Genomic DNA, 25,438 nt, shown 5'->3' with positions numbered 1-25,438 from the left:
TGAGCAGATTTGGCTGCAGCCGGAAGTCTTCACGTGTGGACTTCCCGTTGTTGTTAATTTCAAGTCTATAACTGACATGTAGGTCAAATGCTAACGATTCTTCTCCCTTAGAATTCTGTACGCATTGGGAGGCCGAGGTGGGCGGATCATGAGGTCAGGAGTTCCAGACCAGCCTGACCAACATGGTGAAATCCCGTATCTACAAAAATACGAAAATTAGCCAGGCATGGTGGCGGGCCCCTGTAGTCCCAGCTACTTGGGAGGCTGAAGCAGGAGAATTGCCTGAACCCGGGAGGTGGAGGTTGCAGTGAGCCGAGATCACTCCACTGCACTCCAGCCTGGGCGACAGAGAGAGACTCCATCTCAAAAAAAAGAAACAAAAAAGAGAATTCTGTACGCATTGACATCCTGCTACTTATATTTAAGATCCGCGATTCTCAGCCCTGGCCACATGTTAGCATCATCTGGAAGCTTGAGGGTCAAAAAGAAAGCCAGAAACAAACAATGCCTGGTCCTTTCCAGAACAAATCAATCTGAAATCTGGGCTGGGATAGGTCCTGGTGGTTTTGAGCTCTCTCTGGTTCCTCCAAGGGGCGGCTGATGGAGACCTTGATGAAAGCATAGCCGGGGCCCGGCCTCAAGTGGCCATCTGGGTTTTCCCGCCTAGAAGCCTGCAGCATTTCTTCTTTTGCCGTGGCATTTGGAAGTCACACCAGCTATGTCTGCGGAGCCTCATTTTCTCTTTCAGCTGCATGGCCGGTCACGCGTCTATCTGCAGATTCGTCTTTCCTGAACTCACGCATCTGTTCTCCTGGACATTGGCTATTGCCTCTCATCTCCTGAAATCTCCCTTACGGACACTGATTTGATTTCCCTAATCTATTGTCCATGTCTTTTATCTCCTCCTCAAGATATCCATCATTTGGGATTTTGCTCTATTTCCGGGAAAGATTCCTTGAACTGGCTTTTTAGTTAAGATATTCAGTTTTCAACTGCATTCATTTGTCTAGTTAGTGCCTTTTGGGGGGATGATGATTATATTTTTAAGTTTCACGTACCCCTTTTCCTAACATTTTGTTCTCTTTACGGATGCAACGTCCTCTAAAATCTCATGAGACTACCAGTTGGTGCCTCTGCACGCTCTGGGATGATGATTGTATTTTTAAATTTCACGTACCCCTTTTTCTAACACTTTGTTCTCTTTACAGATGCAACGTCCTCCAAAATCTCATGAGACTACCAGTTGGTGCCTCTGCACGCTCTGTTTTTAGAATCAGGGCTGGGTTTGCCTGTCTGTCCAGCTCAGTCTCCTCTCAGGTCTGGGGATCTCCGGTTGGTAACTCACATTTTGGTGTGAAGGTTTAGTGACTGTGATGGCTAATACTGAGTGTCAACTTGATTGGATTGAAGGATACAAAGTATTGATCCTGGGTGTGTCTGTGACGGTGTTGCCAAAGGAGATTAACATTTGAGTCAGTGGCCTGGGAAAGGCAGACCCACCCCCAATCTGGGTGGGCACCATCTCATCAGCTGCCAGTGCAGCCAGAGTGTAAGCAGGCAGAAAAATGTGAAAAGATGAGACTGGTGTAGCCTCCCAGCCTACATCTTTCTCCTGTGCTGGATGCTTCCTGCCCTTGGACATTGGACTCCAGGTTCTTCACTTTTGGAACTCAGACTGGCTCTCCTTGCTCCTCAGCCTGCAGATGGCCTATTGTGGGACCTTGTGATCCTGTGTTAATACTGAATAAACTCCCCTTTCTCTATATATCTATCCTGTTAGTTCTATCCCTCTAGAGAACCCTAATACAGTGACTAATGGGCTCTGTCTCCCTCCCAGATGAGGCAGGTGACCGTGGGCTTTCTCCAGGGGCCAGGACCCACATCTCACCTAAGGGATGAGCAGTGGTGGCTGCCCCCCATCAGGGCCGGGACCGTTGCCCAAATTCTTCAGTTCTGAGAAGGCAGAGATGGTGCTGATTGAGGCAGGCCTTGACGGATTGAAGAGCCTCGGCTCCGGCCCTCTCCTAATCTCCAGGAAGCAGAGTCCACCAGAGTGTTCGGATCTTTTCAGAATCCTACCCACTCTTTGAGCCGGCGGGCACTCCACCCCAGCTCCACAGCTCCAGCCTCACTGCAGGTGTGGGGAGCAGGTAGGGGCATGCGTCCTCCTTCAGGTGGGTCTAAATTTGGTTACTTCTGGAGGATGTGGCTCTTTCAGTTCAGCGTGGATGTCACGTTCTTTCCCTTTGGTGTTTTCTGTTCATGTGATGGTAACTGGAGAGAGGTTCTTTTTTTCTTTTTTTTTTTGAGACAGAGTCTCGCTCTGTCGCCCAGGCTGGAGTGCAGTGGTGCGATCTCAGCTCACTACAAGCTCCACCTCCCGGGTTCACGCCATTCTCCTGCCTCAGCCTCCCACGTATCTGGGACTACAGGCGCTCGCCACCACGCCCGGCTAATTTTTTGTATTTTTAGTAGAGACGGGGTTTCACTGTGTTAGCCAGGATGGTCTCGATCTCCTGACCTCATGATCCACCCGCCTTGGCCTCCCAAAATGCTGGGATTACAGGCATGAGCCACCGCGCCCGGTCAAGAGAGGTGCTTGATAAGTGCCCACTTACTGTAACTCTGAAATTTCCAGAAACCTCTTCCACTTTTCTCAGGGTTTAAAATGTTTCTTTCCAGAACAGCTGGGATAGCCATGTGCTTCTGTTTTCTCCCAGGTTTCTGTAGGTCATTTCCCCATTATAAGAGTAATACACAGTTGATTGAGAAAGTTGAAAACATCAAAAAGCATAAAGACTGAAATACTCCATAGTCACAAGAGGAAGCCACTGTCCCCGGTCACCTACATGACCAGCTCTGTGCAAGGACGTTGCTTTATCGGTAATGTTGCATAGCACGTGCTGTAGCCCCCACTGTCTCATCTGATTCAAAGCTACCCACTGACCTGCCGCACACATCCTATGGCGGTCGGTCCCTGGGCCATGGTCTGACCGTCGTGCCAGCCCCGGCCTCACCCTCGCATTCGCACCTATCGAAACCCTCCATCACCCCTGGTCTGCTCTCGCCTCCTGGTCTCGTCTATCCTTGGACCTCTGCAGCCCACCCATCTCTCCCAGTTTTGAGTCTCTACATCCTGGCTGTTAGCAGCTTCAGCATTTGCTGCTTTGCCCTGACAGGTGCCAGTTAACATATTTATGACCGGGCGCGGTGGCTCACGCCTGTAATCCCAGCATTTTGGGAGGCCGAGGCAGGCGGATCACCTGAGGTCAGGAGTTCGAGACCAGCCTGGCCAACATGGTGAAACCCCGTCTGTACTAAAAATACAAAAAATAGCCAGGCATGGTGGCAGGTGCCTGTAATCCCAGCTACTTGGGAGGCTGAGCCAGGAGACTGGCTTGATCCCGGAAGGGGGAGGTTGCAGTGAGCCAAGATCATGCCATTGCACTCCAGCCTGGGTGACAGAGTGAGACTCCATCTCAAAAAAACAACAAAAAGACATTTGATTTATGTGCCTTCCCCTCCTAAAAAGGGTGGGAACCCCTCCAGGACGCACACACATCTTACTTTTCTAGGTGCTTGGCCATGGTACATGGGGACACCCCTGGGAAACCCTCCAGGACCCGATGGCATGTGGGGCCGCCGGGTTGGCTTACGCTTTTTGCGCTCCTCATTGGCGGCTGCGCAGGTCTTGGTGTAGAGCGCGCGGGCGCCCTGCAGCTCCTCCTCCTTCTGCCTGCGCTCACTGGAGGCTGTCGCGTGGCGGTCGTGACTCTTCTCCAGCAGCTTCTGCAGGTGTACCAGGTGCTGCTGCGCCTCATAGAGATTCACCCCCAGCTCCTGCCGGTGGGCTCGGCTCTGCTTGGTAGCCACAACCTGGACCAAAGAGAGAAACAGGGTCACCAGGACGCAGGCATCCGACCGGGGTGGGAGACTGGACGGATACACACCAGCTCTTGGAGGTCCAGCTTCAGCTTTTCGATCTGTCGGTTCAGGTAGTTCTTCAGGGCAGCCTGGAATCTTACCATCAGGGGCTAGAACAATGGAAAACCACAGGCGGTTACCATCCTGGTCACCCTCCTGCCCAACCCAGGGCTCAGCCCAGGTGGCCACGGGTCTCCCTCTGGTGGGCCAGAGACGACTTCCATGTGGAGTGCTCCTCCCTGCTTCTGCTTGGGATTCTTACTCTGGAAGCCACAAATTAAAGACACCTCATGGTCTCATCTCAGGCACTTGCAGAACTGAGTGCGTATTTTGGCAAAACGATGGTGCGCTGGGGCCAGAGGGTGGGGTGGAGCAGTGGTCTGGGGAGAGAACCTCCCCTTGCAGCCCCCAGCTCCTTCCTGCAGCTCCTGGAGCTCTGAGCTTTCCTGATGGGTAAATGAAATCAACATCTGCCTTTTCCCCTTGCCAGTGGGTGGGGCAGGGAGCTGCGATTCAATTGGTGCCCTCAAAGCAGTGGCTCTCAAGATGGGCCCCACACCTCTAACATTTGGCAATGATGGAGACTTTTTTTTTTTTTTTTTTTTAAGACAGAGTTTTGCTCTTGTTGCCCAGGCTGGAGTGCACTGGTGCCATCTTGGCTCGCTGCATGCAACCTCCGCCTCCTGGGTTTAAGCAATTCTCCTGCCTCAGCCTCCAGAGTAGCAGGGATTACAGGTGCTCACCACCACGCCTGGCTAATTTTTTTTTTGTATTTTTAGTAGAGACAGGGTTTCACCATGTTGGCCAGGCTGGTCTCGAACTCCTGACCTCAGGTGATCCATAGGCCTTGGCCTCCCAAAGTGCTGGGATTATAGGTGTGAGCCACTGCACCTGGCCTGGAGACATTTTTGACGATCACAACCAAAGGGGTGGTGGTGCTCCTGGCATGTAGCGGGGGGAACTCAGGGATGCTGTCCAATGCCACGCAAGGCACAGCACAGAATGGCCCAGCCCCACAGGGCAGTGGTGCCAGGGTTGAGAAACACAGGCCTTACCTATACCGACCTCAGAGGAGACTACCTACGAAGAGGCAGGTCAATCGCTGCCGATAAACGGTGCAGTGAACGGGCGAGATACAAGTATAGCATTTGGGGTCAGGAGTGGGCCACAGTGCAGGCAGAGAAAGGGGCCTGTGTCATTCTCCCTCTGTGTAGGCAAAAGCAAAACCTGGGAAGGCTTCCTTACATGGTCTGGGTCCAAAACCACCAGCTGGGACCCTTCGTCTTCTGCTTCCTCATCACTCCCCTCGGACTCCACTCTCTCTGCCACGGCCCCTTCCTCGGTGCTGGGCTGTTGGATCTGGTCCTGGAACACTGGCAGGTCTCCTTCCCTGGGGTGGGCATCGGGCACCCCTAGGGGGATCAGTGGGGGGAGAGACAGTGACACCATTGAGGAGCTGCTGGAGAGAAGACTCAGATTCTATTCTGAGGCATCAACAGCACAGCTGCTGTCATGCCTCATGCAGCATGATGGGAAAGTGACAGCAAAAGCATCCAAACGGCCTGTGTGTCAGAAATGTCACTCACCCCATCTTCTATTCACTGACTCAATGCATCCCAGAGAAAGGGTCCCGTTTTAAAGGTAGGCGGGAAAAAAATTATTTTTGAGAGGTTTTCTTTTTTTTTTTTTTTTTTTGAGATGGAGTCTCGCTCTTTCACCCAGGCTGGAGTGCAGTGGCGCGATCTCGGCTCACTGCAGGCTCCGCCCCCCGGGGTTCACGCCATTCTCCTGCCTCAGCCTCCCGCGTAGCTGGGACTACAGGCACCCGCCACCTCGCCTGGCTAATTTTTTGTATTTTTAGTAGAGACGGGGTTTCACCGTGTTAGCCAGGATGGTCTCGATCTCCTGACCTTGTGATCCGCCTGCCTCGGCCTCCCAAAGTGCTGGGATTACAGGCGTGAGCCACCGCGCCCAGCCTTGAGGTTTTCTTTACACATAAGGCATGAATAGAAAGGTGGCCACTTAACTAGTGGATTGGATACAATTTTTTTTTTCCAGAGTCTTGCTCTGTTGCCCAGGCTGGAATGCAGTGGCACGATCTTGGCTCACTGCAACCTCCGCCTCCCAGGTTCAAGCGATTCTCCTGCCTCAGCCTCCCGAGTAGCTGGAGATTACAGGCACCTGCCACGATGCCCAGCTAATTTTTGTATTTTTAGTAGAGATGGGATTTCACCATGTTGGCCAGACTGGTCTCGAACTCCTGACCTTGTGATCCACCCACCTCGGCCTCCCAAAGTGCTGGGATTACAGGCGTGCGCCACTGTGCCCGGCCTAGATTTGAATTTTTTTAAAAAATGTGAAACAGCTGATAAGACTGCAAAAGAAAGGAAATAATAAATGAGGTTCTAGTTTTGGTCTTTCCATCCTTCCAGGTTGGAGAGATCCCTGTTCTGTTTTGTACTAATTTATTTATTTATTTACTTATTTACAGAGAGGGGTCTCACTCTGTCGCCCAGGCTGGAGTGCAGCGGTGCGATCTCGGCTCACTGCAACCTCTGCCTCCCGGGTTCAAGCGATTCTTCTGCCTGAGCCTCCCTCAATCCCTCGGGAGTGACAAGTAGCTGGGATGACAGGTACGTGCCACTACGCTCAGCTAATTATGTTTTTTTGTTTTTTGTTTGTTTGTTTGTTTTGAGACAGAGTCTTATTCCTGTTGCCCAGGTTTGAGTGCAGTGGCTCGATCTTGGCTCATTGCAACCTCCACCTCCCAGGTTCAAGTGATTCTCCTGTCTCAGCCTCCCAAGTAGCTGGGATTACAGGCGCCTGCCACTACGCCTGGCTAATTTTTATATTTTTTATTAGAGATGGGGTTTCGCCATGTTGGCCAGGCTGGTCTCGAGCTCCTGACCTCAGGTGATCCACTGGCCTTGGCCTCCCAAAGTGCTGGGATTCCAGGTGTGAGCCACCGCGCCCGGCCTGTTTTTTCACTAATTTAGACATGTGGTGTTTTCATGTCATCTGCAAGTTATGCAAGGTTTTGGACAGGCTGCAGGTCGGTACCCCAGGGAATTTGCAACTTCCTGATCTGCCCTCCCATGTCCACAACACTGGGATGCCAGTACTATGTAAGAAGACAGGGGTTCTGGAAAGCCTTCGAAAGCCAGCAGACAGATTCAGGCCTGGGGGTGCTGTCACGGCACGTCTCGCTCTGAGACCAGGAGCCAGTGAGAAATGGCCGTCAGGGGATGAGGCTGGGCATCACTGAATCTTGGCAAAGGCCACGTTCTGTCACTTAATTGGACCAGTTCCTTAATGCCCTTAGGGGACCTGTCTGTTAAATGGAGAATGGTTCCTACTTCATCTGTCACTGTTAGGATTAAATGAGATAAAACAGTAAACGCCCAATAAATGTTATCCATATCTGTTAATAAGATTTTTCTCTTTCAGCTCACAGCCACTCAGGAAACAGGTATGACAAACGAGTGGCGTCCCTTGTGCAGAAGGGCCTGTGCAGGTGGCTCATCGCCAGGGCAAGGCGACCTCAGTGGGTGGGCAGCACCTGGCTCCTGCGAGATGAACTCCTCCAGGTCTGAGGACTCGATGCTGCTCCCGTGGCTCAGCTGGAAGCGGTGCCGGGCGCCCATCGGGAGCACCTGCCCCTGGGGCTCTTCGGTGGATCCTGTCTATGGCAAGAACAACCAAAACTAAGTCAACAAGGGCTTAATTGCCACTGAGAAGTTATTCAATTTTAACTCATTACATTTGTGAAAGTTGTCAGAATCAAAATATAGTCACCTGTGTGTTTTTTAAAAACCTGGCCAGGCGCAGTGGCTCATGCCTGTAATCCCAGCACTTTGGGAGGCCGAGGCAGGTGGATCACTTGAGGCCAGGAGTTCGAGACCAGCCTGGGTAACATGGCGAAACCCCATCTCTACTAAAAAATGCAAAAATTAGCCAGGTGTCGTGGCACGTGCCTGTAATTCCAGCTACTCGGGAGGCTGAGGTACAAGAATCGCTTGAACCCGGGAGGCGGAGGTTGCAGTGAGCAGAGATCACAGCACTGCACTCCAGCCTGGGCAACAGAGCAAGACTCCTTCTCAAAAATAAATAAATAAATAAAGTTAAAATCGAGCCAGGTGTTTTTATGAAGGGAAGACATTTTCTTATTGAAATTTCCCTAAAGGGGGCTGGTTTGAAAGGAGAGAAGAGGAAACAGTCTATTATTATTATTATTATTAAGGATCTCACTCTGCCACCTAGGCTGGCATGCAGTGTTGGAATCATAGCTCATTGCAACCCCCAACTTCTGGGCTCAAGTGATCCTCCCTCCTTAGCCTCCACAGTAGCTGGGATTACAGGTGCACACCACCACACTGGTCTAATTTTTAAATATTTTATTTAGAGGTGGGGTCTTGCTATGTTCCCTAGGCTGGTCTCAAACTCCTGGCCTCATTCAGCCTTTCCACTCCGGCCTCCCAAAGTGCTGGGATTACAGGTGTGAGCTGGGGGAACCACTTCTGAATTCCCTGGGTGGGAGCGAGTTAGATGTTTTCCATTTTGGACATTTGCAAAAGTCAAATGATGATCTTTATATCCAAGTGATTTTCCATTACTTTAACAATTACGTTAAATTTTGAGCAATGTATCATCCTAAATAACAAACAGAGAGAGTTTCTGTAAAGGAAAATGACATTTATTTGGGGATAGGGCATTGCAATGGGAATACGGGTGCCACAGTAAATTATGTTTGTATTCGGGGAGGTAAAGGAAGATGAAAGTTGATAAAGGAAAAATGAGGAGGATTATATAATTGTTTTGTGATAATTCTCCTTGGCTGTAAGGATCAATAACAGGGTGGCATCAGTCCAAGTTTCGACAGGCAGTTGCTGGCAGCTGTCCTAGCAGAAGTGTTTTTTGTTTTTTTTTTTTGAAAGGTTATGATGATCTTTGTGCAACATTGTGGGGTTTGCAGAGTGTTTTGTGACAGTTTTTGTTATGAGAAGCCCTCCCCTTAATGCCTTTCCCCAGCTCTGTTTTTCAGGGTTTGTTGTTGTTGTTTTTGAGATGGAGTCTCGCTCTGTCGCCCAGGCTGGAGTGCAATGGCGCAATCTCGGCTCACTGCAAACTCCGCCTCCTGGGTTCAAGTGATTCTCCTGCCTCAGCCTCCCGAGTAGCTGGGATTACAGGCGCGCACCATCACACCTGGCTAATTTTTGCATTTTTAGTAGAGACGGGGTTTCGCCATGTTACCCAGACTGGTCTGGAACTCCTGACCTCAAGTGATCCACCCGCCTTGGCCTCGTAAAGTGTTGAGACTACAGCCACTGTGCCCGGCGTCCATTTTAGCTTTAAAAGAGACTTTTGCAGTTACAACTATTGACAATAATTATTGCTGATGATGAACTGTTGGATATTAGTAACACAGACAATGAGTCAGGGTTTTGCTGCCCATAAACAACACGTTGTTACAAAGCTCATCTCATGCCACCCTCACCATAACCCCACAAGTCAGGTTCTAGTCATTTCTGTTCTCCATAGTAAAGCAGCCACACGGAGGCTGAAGGGCTTGCCCCAGTTTGCACGGGCAGCCCCGGGTATGTTCAGCGCCGGCTGTCTCCGTCTCCAGCCCGTGCACTGTCTCACGGCACTTCCGCAGATGGTGTTGACTCTGGAAATTATTTCTGAGGCATCTGGAGCCATAACAACATTAATGGGAGCCCAGGGTCAAAACTCATCTCCAGGGTGTGCAGCAGCGGCTTCTCCTAATGAGAGGTTGCTGGGTGTCCATGTGCACAACTGCACACAAGTCCCACTCACACTGTCCTGAAGACTGAGAACCAGTGGGAGGTGGGGAAGCAAGGGTTGCTCAGGGGCTGCCCCTGCCCTTTGTTCAATCATATTTGGAAACTACTTCCCAGTGTATTTTCTAGAAACTAGGCCCAAGGATGGAAATTGGGTTTACAGAGCAACAAGTGACTTAGACTCACTTAAACAAAAGGTGAAGACACTGGTTTTGCTGTTGTTGATATATATATTTTGTTGTTGTTGTTGTTTTGTTTTGTTTTGTTTTGTTTTTCTGAGATGGAGTGTTGCTCTGTCACCCAGGCTGGAGTGCAGTGGCATGATGTTGGCTCATGCAATCTCTGACTCCCAGGCTCAAGTGATTCTTGTGCCTCAGCCTCCTGAGTAGCTGGGACTACAGGTGTGCACCACCACACCCGGCTAATTTTTGTATTTTTAGTAGAGATGGGGGTCTCGCCATGTTGGTTAGGGTGGTCTCGAACTCCTGGCCTCAAGTGATCCGCCTGCATCGGCCTCCCAAAGTGCTGGGATCACAGCCATGAGCCACTACGCCTGGCCTGTTGTTGTTGATAAATTCTTTTTTTTTTTTTTTTTTTGGAGATGGAGTCTCGCTCTGTCACCCAGGCTGGAGTGCAGTGGCGCAGTCTCGGCTCACTGCAAGCTCCGCCTCCCGGGTTCACGCCATTCTCCTGTCTCAGCCTCTCAGAGTAGCTGGGACTACAGGCGCCCGCCACCATGCCCGGCTAATTTTTTTGTATTTTTAGTAGAGACGGGGTTTCACCGTGGTCTCGATCTCCTGACCTTGTGATCCGCCCGCCTCGGCCTCCCAAAGTGCTGGGATTACAAGCGTGAGCCACCGCGCCCGGCCGATAAATTCTTAAAATAAGATTTTGGTTTTGGTTTTATATTTGTCACTTGTGATCATAAAACTTAATTAGGGCTCACCAAATACTGAATCATGCTATTCTCCAAAGTGACTTTTAGAAGCTCTTTCGGGTTTCCCAGGGTAGGGGAGTAGGACGGACGGGTGCCTTGTGGTTCAGAACGGTGGCTTTGAAGCAAGAGCTCCCGTTTGCCACAACAGCTGGGTGACTATGCAATGACCTTTCACCTCTCAGTTTCCTCATCTGTACAATGGGCACGATCATAGTTCCTACCTCATAGGGTTGTCAGGATTCTAAGACAACACAGAACAGTGTCTAGCCCATAGTCAGTGCTCAGAAGTATAAAGCATCTTCTTTCCCTGCCTCCTTTCCACACTCCCATCTCCCCTTCCAGAACAATTGAAACCTAAGCTATGCTGGGGGTGGGGGCAGCCAAGGCAGTGAAAGTGGGAGACAGGTTACATCCAGGGGGATTGACCACATCAGTGAATACAGCAAGGATCATGGGGCCAGGCTTCTCCCTGTTGGAGAAAGGAGCTACAAATACGGAAGAGGAGGCCGGGCGTGGTGGCTCATGCCTGTATTCCCAGCACTTTGGGAGGTTGAGGAGGGAGGATTGACTGAGCCCAGGAGTTCGAGACCAGCCTGGGTATCATGGTGAGATGCCGCCTTGTACAAAAAATACAAAAATTAGCCGGGCGTGATGGTGAGTGCTTGTAGTCCTAGCTACTTGGGCGAGACTCTGTTTCAAAAAAAAAAAAAAAAAAAAGGAAGAGGAGAAAACCAGGAGGGACTCCTTATGGAGGTGAGATGGAATTAGAGGTACTGTTGTGAGCCAACGCCGGGGGCGGGGGGGTATTCCAATAAATGTAGATGTGAGCGAATGTCTGTGTACATGGTGTATGTATAAATGTGGGGGAAGTATGTACAGTACATGCACACAGGCCCTATCTCCTGCCACTGAGAGGGCCTGGGGACAGTGACACCCAGCATCAATGAGGACCCCAGCACCCAAGTCATAACTTCTAAATTCTATTTTCCACTAACAGAAACAGGGCTCCTGGAGAAATGTCTGATTCTAAGGCTGGGCAGTCTATGCCAGAAAGCAAGAAAGCCCTCAAAGAAGGATGGAGGTGCGTCCGACCACACAAAAGCTGGTTTAAACGGGCCCTCACTGGCCAAATTGAGCATCAAAATACATAATGACAGTAATGGGTTATAACCCAGTGAATCACAGGGAGAGCCCTGAGTCTATGCAGATGTAAGAATATAAATAAAGCAAGAGTTTCATGAGGAGCTGACATTCACATCACTCCAAAGTGGCTCCCTGCATTTATCTCAGAATGCGAGGTTGCTTGAACATTGGAAAATCAATCAGTGTAATCTATCAAATTAACTAACTAAAAAGGAAAATACAGTCTTCTTAACAGACGCAGAAAAAGATTTGACAAAACCCAATACGCTTTTATGATTAAAAAAAAGACAAAAAAACCCAACAGCATTCAACAAACCGAGAATACAAGGGAACTTCCTTAACCCAATAAAGGGCATCTGCAACGCCCACAGCAAACATGGCACTTTATAGTCAAAGACTGAATGCTTTTCCCATAAGATCAGGGCAAGACAAGAGGTCTGCTCTCACCACTTCTATTCAACATGGTGCTGGAGGTTCTCGCCAATATAATCAGGTAAGAAAAAGAAAGAAAAGGCATCTGCATTGGAAAGGAAGAAGTTAACTGCCTTTTTTCTCAGATGAGATGATTATCTTTGTGAAAAAGCCTACCAATTCCGCAAACAAGCTAGTCTAACTAGTGAGGGACTTTAGCAATGTGGCAGAATATCAGGTGAGTATACAAAAACCAATTGTATTTCTATATGCTAGCAACAGACAATTGGAAACCATTTATAATGGCATCAAAAATGTGAAATACTGGGCAGGAGCGATGGCTCATGCCTGTAATCCTAACGCTTTGGGAAGCTGAGGCAGGCAGATCAGGAGTTGGCTTGAGGTCAGGAGTTCGAGACCAGCCTGGCCAACATGGTGAAACCCCATCTCTACTAAAAATACCAAATTTTAGCCAAGTGTGGTGGTGTGTGCCTGCAGTCCCAGCTACTCAGGAGGCTGAGGCAGGAGAATTGCTTGAACCGGGGAGGCAGAGGTTGCAGTGAGCCAAGATCATGCCACTGCACTCCAGCCTGGGTGACAGAGCAAGACTTCATCTCAAAAAAAAAAAAAATACTTAGGGATAAATCTGCCAAAAGTTGTGTAACACCTGTATACATTGGTAAGCAAATATAAGAAGTCCTCAATAACTGGTGGGAATCTGTTGCAATTTTTTTCTCATTCTAAATAGTATTCACCTTCCTATCTTAAACCAAAAAAGAAAAAAGCACCTTCCCACAAAATCTTCGTTAAGTATAAAAGAGTAAAAGGTCGCTTCACAGTGGAGAATCTTGGTGCTTTTAAATTTGGTGGCCGAAGTGAACATCATCGGGAATGGTGGAAGCTTGAATCCTGCGTCCCTGGTGGGACGCACTGAGAGCCCCACATCGCTTCCGTGATAGTCCCACCAAAGCCTCACGACCCTAACCCCATCATGAGGAAATACCGGGCAAATCCAGGCTGAGGGACACTCTACAAGACAGCTGGCCTATGACCTTCACAAGGGTCAAGGTTGTCAAGGAAAGATTGAGGAGACTACAGAAATGTGAGCGCTCAAGGCAACATTTGATTCTGAACGGAATCTCTTTGCTACAAAAGATGTCATTGGGACATTTGGTGAACCCTGACTGAGGCCTGAGCATTCCTTGGAAATGGAGCAAGGCAATTTCCAGAATTTTTTTTTTTTTTTTTTTTGAGACAAGAGTCTCGCTCTGTCACCCATGCAGGAGTGCAGTGGTGTGATCTCGGCTCACTGCAACCCCTGCCTCTCCAGTTCAAGTGATTCTCCTGCCTTAGCCTCCTGAGTAGCTGGGATTATAGGCATGCACCACCATGCCCAGCTCAATTTCCAGATTTTGATGGTTGTGCCACAGCTGTTTGTGGGAAACACATACAGAAGCATTCAAAAGCTTTGGTGCATCAGATCTGCAACTCACTCTCCAATGTTTAAGAAAATAAAAGATCCTCTTTATTGTACTTCATTTTTTTCTGTAACTTAGTGATTGTTTAAAGAAAATTAATGAAAAAATATAAGAATGCACCTATTGTCATTGTTATTATCTAGAACTGCACTATTCATTATGGCAGCCACTGGCAACAGGCGGCTATTTACATGGGAATTAGAACCTTAAACAGTTAAAAGCTCCATTCCTCCAGCTCGATAGTCACATTTGGAGAGCTCTCTGTAGCCACATGTGACTGATGGACCATATTGGACAATGCTGCTCTGGAAGCCTGGAAACTTGGATGCCCTTACGTGGATGGCAGCTATGGAGGCCCCCAGCCTTGGGCTTGGGAACACTGAAGCAGAGTCCAGGATCTCTCAGCATTCGACCGTGAATCCTGAGACCTAAGCTTGCTAAGACATTTCTTTTCTTTTCTTTTCTTTTTGAGACAAGGTCTCACTCTGTTGCCCAGGCTGGAGTGCAATGGTGCGATCTTGGCTCACTGCAGCCTCCGCCTCTCAGGTTCAAGCAATTCTCCCACCTCAGCCTCCTGAATAGCTGGGATTACAGGTGTGCACCACCACGCCCGGCTGATTTTTGCTTATTTAGTAGAGACAGGAGTTCACCACGTTGGCCAGGCTGGTCTCGAACTCCTGACCTCAGGTGATCCACCCACCTTCGCCTCCCAAAGTGCTGGGATTACAGGCGTGAGCCACCGCACCCAGCCTTGCTAAGAAATTTCTAACAGGGATTGCAATCTGTGTTTATGATGTACCCCCAAGTTCCTCACATAGGGTGACAAACCCCGTGGGCCGTGCGACACTGGCACAAAACAGAAGTCAGGGCTACTCACCAATCTGCCCACTGCTGGCCCAGAGGTGACCTGGCCCTTTTGCTCCGACGGGCCTAAGACTCCGTGGGACGGCTCTGGGGAGGTGACCCTCACTTCTCTGGATTCTGGTGGACCGGTGGCCTCTTGATGGGAGCCTTCGAGACCAGCTTCCCCGCCAGCACTATCGTATGCCTCCTCTCCAGGCAGTTCCTGAGGAGGACTGAAATATGGGTAAGTCATATCTGTAGCACTGATTTGCCCTTCGGGGGATGAAGTTTCTGTATAGTAATATTCCTCTTCGCTTTCAGCATCTCCATAGGACACAGCTTCCTCTTCCCCTTCCACTGCAGCTTCCCCTTCTGTCTCGACCTCCGCCTCTTCAATTGCAGTGTCCACTTGGGTTGTGACTTCTTCAGGATGCTCTGTGCTATCAACAACTTCTTCACTTTTCTGGCCATCATCCTTCTCTGGTGGTGACACCTGTAAAGGTGTGGCAGGAAAAAAATCAGGAAACAAAGTATAAAGGACTTTGTGAGGTTTTATTCTTTGTAGTGTAATTATATCAATGGGAAAACTGCATTTATACCCTTCTCAGCATCACTAAGAGATCATGTTTCACTTTGGGAGGCCAAGGCAGGCAGATCACGAGGTCAGGAGATCGAGACCATCCTGACCAACATGGTGAAACTCTGTCTCTACTAAAAATACAAAAATTAGCTGGGTATGGTGGTGCACACCTGTAATCCCAGCTACTCGGGAGGCCGGGGCAGGAGAATTGCTTGAACTTGGAAGGCGGAGGTTGCAGTGAGCCGAGATTGTGCCACTGCACTTCAGCCTGGAGACAGAGTGAGACTCTGTCTCAAAAAAAAAAAAAAAAAAAAAAAAAAATTATGTGTCATGCTTCAGTTTATCTGTTCTTTCTTTTATTTTTTTTTTTTTTGTGACAGGGTCTCACTCTGTTGCCCAGGCTGGAGTGCAGTGGCGTGATCTCGGCTCACTGCAACCTCCACCTCCTGGGTTCAAGCAATTCTCCTGCTTCAGCCTCCGAAGTAGCTGGGACTACAGGTGTGTACCACCACGCCCAGTTAATTTTTCCATTTTTAGTAGGGATGGGGTTTCACTATGTTGGCCAGGCTGGTCTTGAACTCCTGGCCTCAAGCGATCCATCCACCTCGGCCTCCCAAAGCGCTGGGACTACAGGTGTGAGCCACCATGCCCGGCCCTCTCTGCTTTTCATAATCATTTTTGCATCCTTCGTTACAGGAAATGAGTGCTGAAAAACTCAGGGCAACCCAAAGTTGGAAATCCTTTGCATCCCTGACTAATCGCTGACACTGTAGAATGGTGTAGGAAGAAAATGAGTCACTCTTCAACTGAATTGAATTTGTCCTGGTGCAAGATAATGTCATCGTACAATATACTTGACCAAGTCCTAATTATCTTTATTTATTTATTTATTTTTAATTTTATTTTATTTATGTATTTTTTTGAGACAGAGTCTCGCTCTGTCGCCAGGCTGAGTGCAGTGGCACAATCTCGGCTCACTGCAACCTCCATCTCCCAGGTTCAAGCCATTCTCCTGCCTCAGCCTCCTGCGTAGCTGGGACTACAGGTGTGAACCACCATGCCTGGCTAATTTTTGTATTTTTAGTAGAGACAGGGTTTCGCCATGTTGGCTAGGATAGTCTTGATCTTTCGACCTCGTGAGCTGCCTGCCTCGGCCTCCCAAAGTGCTGGAATTACAGGCGTGAGTCACCGTGCCCGGCCTATTTATTTTTGAGACAGAGTTTCACTTGTGACCCAGGCTGGAGTGCAATGGTGTGATCTTGGCTTGCTGCAACCTCTGCCTCCGGAGTTCAAGCCATTATCCTGCCTCAGCCTCCTGAGTAGCTGGGACTACAGGCACGCACCACCGCGCCTGGCTAATTTTTATATTTTTAGTAGAGATGGGGTTTTGCCATGTTTGCCAGGCTTGTCTCGAACTCCTAACCTCATGTGATCCACCTGCCTTTGCCTCCCAAAGTGTTGGGATTACAGGCGTGAGCCACCGCACCCGGCCTCTGATTCTCTTTAATTCCTAGTAAATACAAGCCCGAAATAACTTCCCATAGGGAATTTACCATGTGGCTTTCATTATTCCCTTCCTTCTCTCCCTCAGAAGCCGATCCATCTTCCGGATGAGACCTGGTTTTAGAGAAATAATTGAACAGTTTCAAGCAACAGTTTTCTTTTTCTTGGCCCTTATGCCCTCCTGAATTCTGCATATCTGTTTATTTACTTGTTACTTCTCTGCCACCCCCAGGCTGTTGTCATGACTTTGTCCTGTTTGTCAGGAACCATAGCACTATATCATGCCTGTCAGGTGGCGGAGGTGCCACAAAAGCAAAGCTCCATGAATGAATGAAAAACATAATTATTAAAACATCGAAGGAAAAGCAGGATTAGATCACCCCAGAAAAGTCACCTCAAATATAACTTGTGTCTGGGACAAAACTGGGGAAAAGAAATAACAAAAAGTAGAGAAAGTAGCACGATCAGAGTAAGTGTTCTAGGGACTCTGAGTTTCTCCACGATTTATGTAGCACAAGAATGCCGTAGTTCATATATATATAGCTTTTTTAAAAAAATTAAAGATTCAATCTATTTTTATCTGTCAAAGGAATATAGATATGTTCAAAGAGACAGACAGTGACAGTTCCCTGTGATCTTCCCTTTCCTTCCCAAGATAATCATTGGTAACACTTAGGACTACATTCTTTCAACATTTTTCTATGCTTTAAACACACACACGCACAGCCTGAATTAGAGATCACAGTATACCTACCCTTTTACATTTATGCCTATCGTTTTATTAATAAGAGCTTTAGTCTTTCCATGTCAGTACATACAGACCCACCTTAAAAAAAAAATGAAACAATACCGATGTGTCTAAGGTAAAAAGGCCAAACTCTTTCCAATCGTTTCTATCCTTTTAAACGGAGCCTAAGCGAGCAAAGGCCCGGTGGCAGGGATCTTCACTCAGCTGCCCTTCCTGTGCGCGCTCAGTGCTTCCACCCAGGCCACAGGACGGTGACCGAGGTCCATCGCGGGGCCGCCTAACCGCAGGGACCCCTCCCATCGCGGGTCACCGCCAAGCCTGCGAGAGGGGATCTGTCCTTGCAGGAGGGAGGCGCGGGGCCGGGCTGGTCTCCGGCCACAGCGAGTGGCCCCGGCGCAAGGTCAGGGGCAGCATCCGACAGCCCCGCGCCCTGCAGTGCCCTCTGCTCTTAGGAAGACTGCGCACAGGGACCGCCACGCAAAGTGGTTGCCATGGTGACTGCAGAGCGAGCGGTCCTGGGTTTTAGAGGGAGTCGCGCGCTTGGAGTAGGGGAAAGAGGGAGGCCGAGAGAGGACAAAGGGACAGGAGGGGAGAAGTGAGAAGGGTTGGCGGGGGAGTGGGGGGCTGAACGCAGTGGATGGGAACGGCCAGCAAAATGGCGAGAGAAGGGACACAGGCGAGAGGAAGGGGGAATGCAGGCGAAGGGGCGAGGCAGGCTGGGGCCGACGCGGGGGCCACCTGGCGCGGTGACCGGAGAGCGCGGCCTGGCGACTCCAAGACCCGCTGCCCCTCGGCCCGGCTTACCGGCCCGCCGCGCCGCCCGGTTCCGCCATCTCCCGTTGCTGGGCGACGCTGTCAACATCCGGCGGGGCCGGGACCACGCGCGCGGCGAGGGCGGGGGCAGCCGGGGAAGGCGCGGCCTTTGTGCCATCTCCACGCACGCAGAGGCGCGCGCCATCTAGACGTGTCATCGCTTAGACTGTAACGATTAGAGCACGACCATGCTCTAATCATTTTCCTTTAACGCTCTCTGCGCCCAGGTCCTGCCTCGGCTGCACTCAATTTCTGTAAAGCGACAGCGGCGTCAGCGTGTGCCCAGCGGGCGGCTCGAGGTCCCGGAGGGACCTGCCGGACAGCTGGGGACCCCGGACTGCTAAGCGCCCGGGAGTGGCAGGCGGGCTGGGGGCACCAGGGGCCGGGGACCCCGCGCATGGCGAGCGCTTTTCCATCTCCTGCTCTAGGGGGCTGCGGTGCCCTTCTCCAGGGGTCCTACGGAGACTCCTTGAGAAGCAAGGACGCCCGGGGGTCTTCCGGAGCGTGTCTTCCCTTCCGAGCCCGAAATAGGAGAAATCTCCCTGCAGAGGGCGGCAGCGGAGGGCCAGCGCGCACGCGGAGCGTCCGAGGGGCCCTGCCTTTCCCTCGGGGGCGCCGGGCTCGGGTCGGGGCACAGTCCCGGAGGCCGGGGCGCGGCGAGGCCTGAGGGAGGGCCAGCAGGGGATTAGGGGCTTGGGTCCAGGGCTGGGCCAGAAGGCGAGCTGGGAGCCCGGCCGGAGAGCCCGGCCGGGGCAGGCAGGGGCCGGGCCGGGGGCGGGCCTGGGGGCGGGCCGGGGGCCGGGCCTCCCCGCGCGTCCCCGCCCCGCCGCGCCTCACTGGCGGCGGCAGCGGCGGAGGCGACGGTGGCGGCTCTCCGAGCCGGCGCGAATCCGGCCCCCGCAGCGGGACCCGGGTGGGTATTGGGGCCCGGACGGGGCCGCGGGGGCGGGGTCCGAGGGGTCCACCGCGCACCGAGCAGCACCCCCTCGGCGCAGCTGGGGCGGGGGCGCGCGGGGCGCGTGGGGCGCGTGGGCCTGCAGCCGCGGGACCAGGGAGGGGCCGGGGTCCAGCCGCCGTCCTCGGGGTGCAGGGCGCCAGCAGGAGCGTGAGCGTTGTGGGAGGACCCGGAACACGGAGGAGCACCCGGGGACTTTTCCCCGCGGCGAGTGAGGGCGCCCCGGGCCCGGAATGGGCCTAATTCGGGGAGACTGGTCCCCGCCTGTCTGGAGCGGTGGACCGGGGAACTTGCGGTCTTTGTCTGGCTGGATCGGCGGAGCAGACGTATGGGAACTTGTGGGGTGCCGGCGCGCGCCCACACAGCCCCCAAAGTGTGCGTCCCCCCAGGGCGCGCGCTCAGCTTTCCTGGCCTGTCGGGCTTGGTGGTCTGGGCTGTTTAAGATCCGCGTGTCGGGATACTCACTTCCGTTCCGCCTGGGCTCCCTTGTTCTTTCCTTTGAAAAAAAAAAAAAGAAAAAGAAAGAACGAAAGGAAGGAAAGAAAAAAAGGAAAGGCAACTGAAGATTGCTAAACATAACCTAGGGGATCCTGCCGGAAGCCGCTGAATCCTGAAATCCTGTGATTCCCACACTCGAAAGCTGGTGTCGTATGTTGGCCACAAAGTAGTTCAGATTCGATTCAGAAATAGAAAATGAATAGAAAAGACATAACAAAAGTTAGTCTCGCCTTCCTTATGGTAAAGTTTGTTTTACTGTCTGGGTGAAGTTCAAATGAGAAGCTAGGCTGATTGGCCAGCCTCTGCGACTTGATCGTAAAGATCTACTTTCTTTTCTACCAGAAGGCTCCAAATTCTTTTATCTGGAATAAAAAGGGAACTCGGTCTTAAAGATGCTCACGTGAGGCGGCATATTGCCAGAGGGTGGACGCAAAGACTAGGGGCTGGAGATTCCATTCCAAATCTGTTACTGATTGATCAGAACACTTTTTCAAATCTATGCCTCAGTTTTAGAAAATCCTCGTTAGAAACGTTAACAGTAAAATTGGTGAATACTAAACACTTTTAAGAACCATGAAAGATTTTGTAAATAGAGAATAAAGTGAGGAGTAACTTTTAGTATTAACTACAAAGTTCATTAATGGCTGTTTTTTTGTATCCTGAATGTGGTTATTGTGCGCATATTTTTGTGTAAGTGGCATGTTTATGGTGAGACTATGGCTAAAGAAAGTTTTTATGGCTGGGCGCCGTGGCTCACGGCTGTAATCCCATTACTTTGGGAGGACGAGGCGGGCGGATCACCTGAGGTCAGGAGTTCGAGACCAGCCTGACCAACACGGTGAAACCCCCATCTCTACTCAAAATACAAAAATTAGCCTGGTGTGGTGGCGTGAGCCTGTAATCCCAGTACTCGGGAGGCTGAGACAGGGGAATCGCTTGAACTCGGGAGGTGAAGGTTGCAGTGAGCCAAGATGTGCCAGTGCACCCCAGCCCGGGTGATAGAGCAAGACTCCGCCTCAAAAAAAAAAAAAAAAGCAAAAGTTTTTATCTGTGGAATTATTTAATCCTCTAGCAATTTTGGTGATTGCGTTAGTAGTTCCTAATTATCACGCATGAATTCACTTAACCCACAAAACAAGCTCTTGAAGTTAGGACTGTAGTTATGCCCATTTACAGATGGCAACACTGACGCTTCTTAGGCCCAGGACGTCCCAGCTCCAGAAAACCATTGTACCGCTTTGCCCTCTGTCTTACAGAGGGTGCCCACCATTCATATACAAACATTCTGCCAAGTGGTTTATAACAGTGCAAGGAGGTGGGACCAATCCCACGTCACCACTAGCTGCTAATCTCAGTTAACTTCAGTCCGGAAAGCATCCCCCAGGCTTCAGGATAAAGGCATTGAGTTTGCAGAACCTACCTATAATTGCAGTGGTCTCTGTCCACAGTTTTGGGTAGTAAGGTGCAGTGGTTAAGAACATGGCGTAGAAAGATGGACTGCTGGCTTCAAATACAAATCCTGGACTGGGCATGGTAGCTCACATCTATAATCCCTGTATTTTGGGAGAATCACTTGAGCCCAGAAGTTCAAGACCACCTTGCGCAACCTAGAGAGACTCTATCGCTACAAAAAATGAACAAATTAGCTGGACATGCTGGTGGGCACCTATGGTCCCAGCTACTTGGGTGGCTGAGGTGGGAGGATAGCTTGAGCCCGGGAGGTCAGGGCTGCAGTGAGCCATGATCAGCCTCTGCATTCTAGCCTGGGTGACAGAGTGAGACGCTGCTTAAAAAAACAAACTAAAAATCCCAAACAAACAACAACAAAAAACAAAACAAACAACAACAAAAAAACCCAACTCCTCTGGCACTTAATTAATTCTTCAGTATCTTAATTTCCCCCATCTATACTACCTACTTCAGAGACTTTGTGCAAGGATGATCAAAAGCATTGAATTCCTGACCACATACTAAGTTACCATTCAGGATGTGGTAAGTAATTTCAAATGGTGACATTTTAACACTGTTATTAATGACCGTTATTTGGATTTTCCACGTTTAACTAGATTGACACAAAACATTTTGTTTTTGTGCTTTGACTCCTCACTCCTCTTTGTGTGGTCCACGAGGTGGAAAGTGATTCCAGGCAGATGTAGGATTCACTATTTGTGCATATGTGTACTCTTATCTTTACAACTTGACCGGGGGCTGGGTCCCTGCAGGATGCTATGGGGAGCAGAGCTGATCAGGTTGCCCGGCAACACCACCTCCTGTGAAAATTTTTAGCTCCCCTTCTTCCCTGGCTGAGGGACCCTGATTTTTGTCACAGGCCTAAATTCTCTTGTAAGATTAGCTACTTCGTTTCATCCAGCGTTAAGCAGCGGGGGTGGGTGGCTCTGGGATGTGAGGGTGACAGCGCAGAGGATGATTTTATGATCGAATTGTACATCATTTGTATTGTGTTTGCATTATATTGCTGTTAATGAGGCCAGTGCAAAGGAGAGAGCACACATTTGCACCCTTCCCAAAAATACGGGGCAATGATGTTGGAAGCCTTTTTCCATTCACCTCAGCAGCGGTGTTTTTTATCCTGTTGGCCTTATTGGTGTTTTTATCCTGTCTGTCCTTTGAGCACCTGGTCTTGCATCTCTAATAAATCTGCTTTTATGAGCTGTCTGGTGGCATCTGATTTGAAATACGTTCTTTACTCTGTCTTCGGAACTTACATAACCATCCTCAAAGGATGAGAGAAATCGGGCCACTGTAAGACTAAGTTCGATTTCTGCCCGTGGTGGCTTCTGTCACATGAATAACAGAAAAGGGAAAGAATCCAAATCGACTGTCCAGTTGGAACGCCTGCCCTTCTGTTGCTGAGCCTTGGGCAGTGAGTCTGTGCAGGTGTGGGAAGGTGATACATGTGTCTGCTTGTCTGTATGGGCTGCAGACGCTGAGATGTGGCAGTATTTTCTCCGTGGTCTTTCTGGATTGGTCACTATGAAGCCACCGTACTGCGGGTGCCAAGTCCGCGTCCGTGCTGGCTTGCACACTTCAGTTGTGGGCTGCTGTTTGCACTTTGAATGAGCCTGAATTCAATGCTCCGATATAGTTCATCATTACTCTAGCCTTCTGGAAGTGGGGGAAAGGGCGTACTTTACAGATGTCATTTGACAGCCTTTTGCCTTTTATTTTCTGTGACTAGAATGCTTTCTCAGTGCAAGATCAGTTGTGTTGCTTTTGGGTGTTGTTAATATGTCCCCCCAATTTCAGTTTTGTTTTGCGATGCGTTTGCTACTCCTTCACTGACAGATGCTGAGAAGCTTTAGGCCTCCACGTTTACAGGCACAGCATAGAAGTAGGAGGTACCTGAGCCAGACTGGGGGCGGTTTTTGATTTCCTGGCTGGGTCTGCATCTTCCCTTACCTTTTGTGTTTAGTCTTTCCTTGGTCGCAGATCCAGGCTCACCTCTGAGTTGAGTTTCTTCTCCCAGGCCTGACTCGCTTGGCTCTTTGCGGGAGAAATGGGATTTTACAATTTATTATCAAGGGTGTATAAATGGCAGATGGTCTCTCCTTGGAGGCAGAGGCTTTGGGGTTTTCCAGGGAGTGGGTGCTAATCAGGGTGACCGCTGGACAGTTGCAAAAGGAGAGTCAGCCACACAGGCCACCAGATTTTCCCTTACCACCGTTTTTGTGATGGCCCTGCCCCATTATAGCCTCTCAAGGGTACTCTTTCCCTATGGTCCAAGATCCCAGCACTGCAGTGAGTGCCCTAAGCCCTAATTCCTTCATTTTAAATACAACTTGATGTCCCGTTCTCGCTTCTGCCTAGAGGCTCATCTTTGGGCCCCAGGCTTTCTGAGTGTATCCTGAATGTGGCTTCTGTGTGCAGCCAGTACCTTTATTTTCTGAATTAATTCCGTAACTTGAAGTTCAGCACAGCTGTGAGGAGAAATCGTGGCAGCCCCACAGGGGATTACCCTCGTGATGAGACTGAAGGAGCTACCTTCCCGAAGCCTGCTGCCCAGGGCCTGGGTCCTGATCCTGGCTGCCTACAGGATTCCATATCACCCTTTGACCCACAAAGTCAGGGGTTCCCAGAAAGATGGGTAGGGCCCCTGCCTGGCTCTGGGCAGGTGGAGGGAGCTGGGGCCTTATCCAAGGCATGCCAGCAGCAGATGTTTTGCAGCGGGGGAACGCGATCCTTGTTTGCGTGTGTCTGGCTCGTGTTTAATAAGGTGTCGCTGTTCCCCTGTTCTTTGTTGCTTGGGCTTTGAGGGCAAAGCAGATGAACCAGTTTCTGCCGGCCATGTGGCAGGTGAGCGGGCTTGGTGCGTTTTCCTCCTGAGCGGTCTGGCAGTGACACGGCCATGGGAATAATCAGCTGTGGGCTGCGTCCCGTGGCCCCCACACCCTGCCTGCCTCTGCCTCTGCCCGTGCCTGTCACTAGTGGGCATGGGCTGCCTCCCTCCAGTGAGTGGGAACTGCCAGCTCCATGGGTTTCCAGCTCCATGTCTGTCCTGCTGACTGCTGCATCCTGGCCCTTGACCCAAGGTGGCCCTGAGGCCGGTGCACGGCACAGTGTGAGCAAGAGAAGAGGCTGGGGTGATACCTCTCTCCTAGTGGCTCCAGGCTACCTCCAGGAGGGTTCCGGAAGACACTTTTGCACCTCTGTTCTTTTTGTTTTCCTGTTTGGGAACTGATGGAGCCCTTTAGGCCAGGACAGGAAACCAAGGCCTTAGGTGGAGACGGCCTCCGCGGGCAGGTCCTGGCCATGAACCTGCAGCCCTCCTATGTCCATTCTCGCTGCCCTCACAGGGACATCGGGGCCCAGGCGTGCTCCTCTCCTGGGTTCTAGGCCTCGGTCCTCACCCTACTGTTAAAAGAGCGGTCACTCTGCGTCGGGGGTTCACCGTCAGTGGGTGAGCAGGTCAGAGGCCGCCCTGTGAGTTGGAAACCAGCTCCTTACAATGTCCTCGGCTTGGTGTGGTTGGTGGAAGAATGGCCCTCAAAGATGCCCATGTCCTAATCCAGGGAATTTGTAAATATGGTAGGTTACGTGGCCACGGATTCAAGTTGGGGATGGAATTAAGGTTGCTCAGCAGCTGACCTTGAAAGGGGGGATGATCCTGGGATATATGGGTGGGCCTGATGCAATCACAGGATCAGGCAGGAGAGTCAGGGTCAGAGAGATGAGGTATGAGAAGGACTCGATCGGCCACTGCTGGCCTTGAAGATGCAGGAAGGGGTCGAGAGCAAGGAGTGTGGGTGACCTCTAGAAGCTGGAAAAGGCAAGAAAACGGACTCTCCCTTAGAGCCTCCAGGAGGAACCAGCCCTGCTGATACCTGGTTTTAGCCCTGTGAGACCCATTCCAGATTTCAGACCTCCAGGACTGTAAGGTTATGCATTGGTGTTGTTGTAGCTGCTAAGTTTGTGTCATTTGTCACAGCAGCCATAGGAAGCTCATATGCGTGGAATGAGGGCTTTCAAAAGCAGACAAGAGGGGAGACTGCTGTGTCATTTCTGTATCTGTGTTTGCTCATTTCTGGTTTTCTGGTGACTTTGCCACTTTCTACATTGAGGAGGACTCTCTTTTCTAGGGTATAAGTCACCAAATCTTGGGCAATGAATTTTGGGTAGTAGATGTCTTAACTTCCTGCCCTGTAAATATTTGCTAGAGAAGACCCACCCCCGCCACTCACACAATGAGTCACCAAATCTTTGGCTGCTCCAGGCCAAGTTTCAGTGGCCAAGTGGCTCCTAGGGGACGGGAAGGGAACATGTGTGGTTAACAGCAGGCCCACAGC

General features: G+C 50.5%; 2 protein-coding genes across 11 annotated transcripts in view; one reads left to right on the top strand and one right to left on the bottom strand.

Annotated features, from left to right (window-relative positions):
* Window positions 1-18,443, bottom strand: part of CCDC40 (coiled-coil domain 40 molecular ruler complex subunit) — a 66,906-nt gene extending 48,463 nt beyond the window's left edge. The window contains exons 1-7 of one of the 3 annotated variants that reach the window (XM_055241493.2): window positions 18,173-18,443; window positions 16,671-16,734; window positions 14,572-15,030; window positions 7,484-7,607; window positions 5,170-5,348; window positions 3,951-4,034; window positions 3,657-3,876 (exon numbers count right to left, since the gene is read on the bottom strand). In XM_055241493.2, coding sequence (XP_055097468.1) covers window positions 3,657-3,876; window positions 3,951-4,034; window positions 5,170-5,348; window positions 7,484-7,607; window positions 14,572-15,030; window positions 16,671-16,734; window positions 18,173-18,339 — 1,297 coding nt within the window. In that variant the 5' untranslated portion in view covers window positions 18,340-18,443. The remainder of the gene's footprint in view (window positions 1-3,656; window positions 3,877-3,950; window positions 4,035-5,169; window positions 5,349-7,483; window positions 7,608-14,571; window positions 15,031-16,670; window positions 16,735-18,172) is intronic. The other 2 variants (XM_055241492.2, XM_055241491.2) reach the window with 2 other exon arrangements.
* A 563-nt stretch (window positions 18,444-19,006) lies between these two features.
* TBC1D16 (TBC1 domain family member 16) overlaps window positions 19,007-25,438 on the top strand; it is a 98,896-nt gene continuing 92,464 nt past the window's right edge. For all 8 annotated transcript variants that reach the window (XM_063617326.1, XM_055241495.2, XM_055241496.2 and 5 more), the window contains exon 1: window positions 19,007-19,094. The gene's annotated coding sequence lies outside the window, so the exon portion shown is untranslated. The remainder of the gene's footprint in view (window positions 19,095-25,438) is intronic.

The sequence above is a fragment of the Symphalangus syndactylus genome, chromosome 14, assembly GCF_028878055.3.
Source record: "Symphalangus syndactylus isolate Jambi chromosome 14, NHGRI_mSymSyn1-v2.1_pri, whole genome shotgun sequence".
Classification (NCBI taxonomy): Eukaryota; Metazoa; Chordata; class Mammalia; order Primates; family Hylobatidae; genus Symphalangus; species Symphalangus syndactylus.
This window is presented reverse-complemented; position numbering and strand designations above follow the sequence as displayed.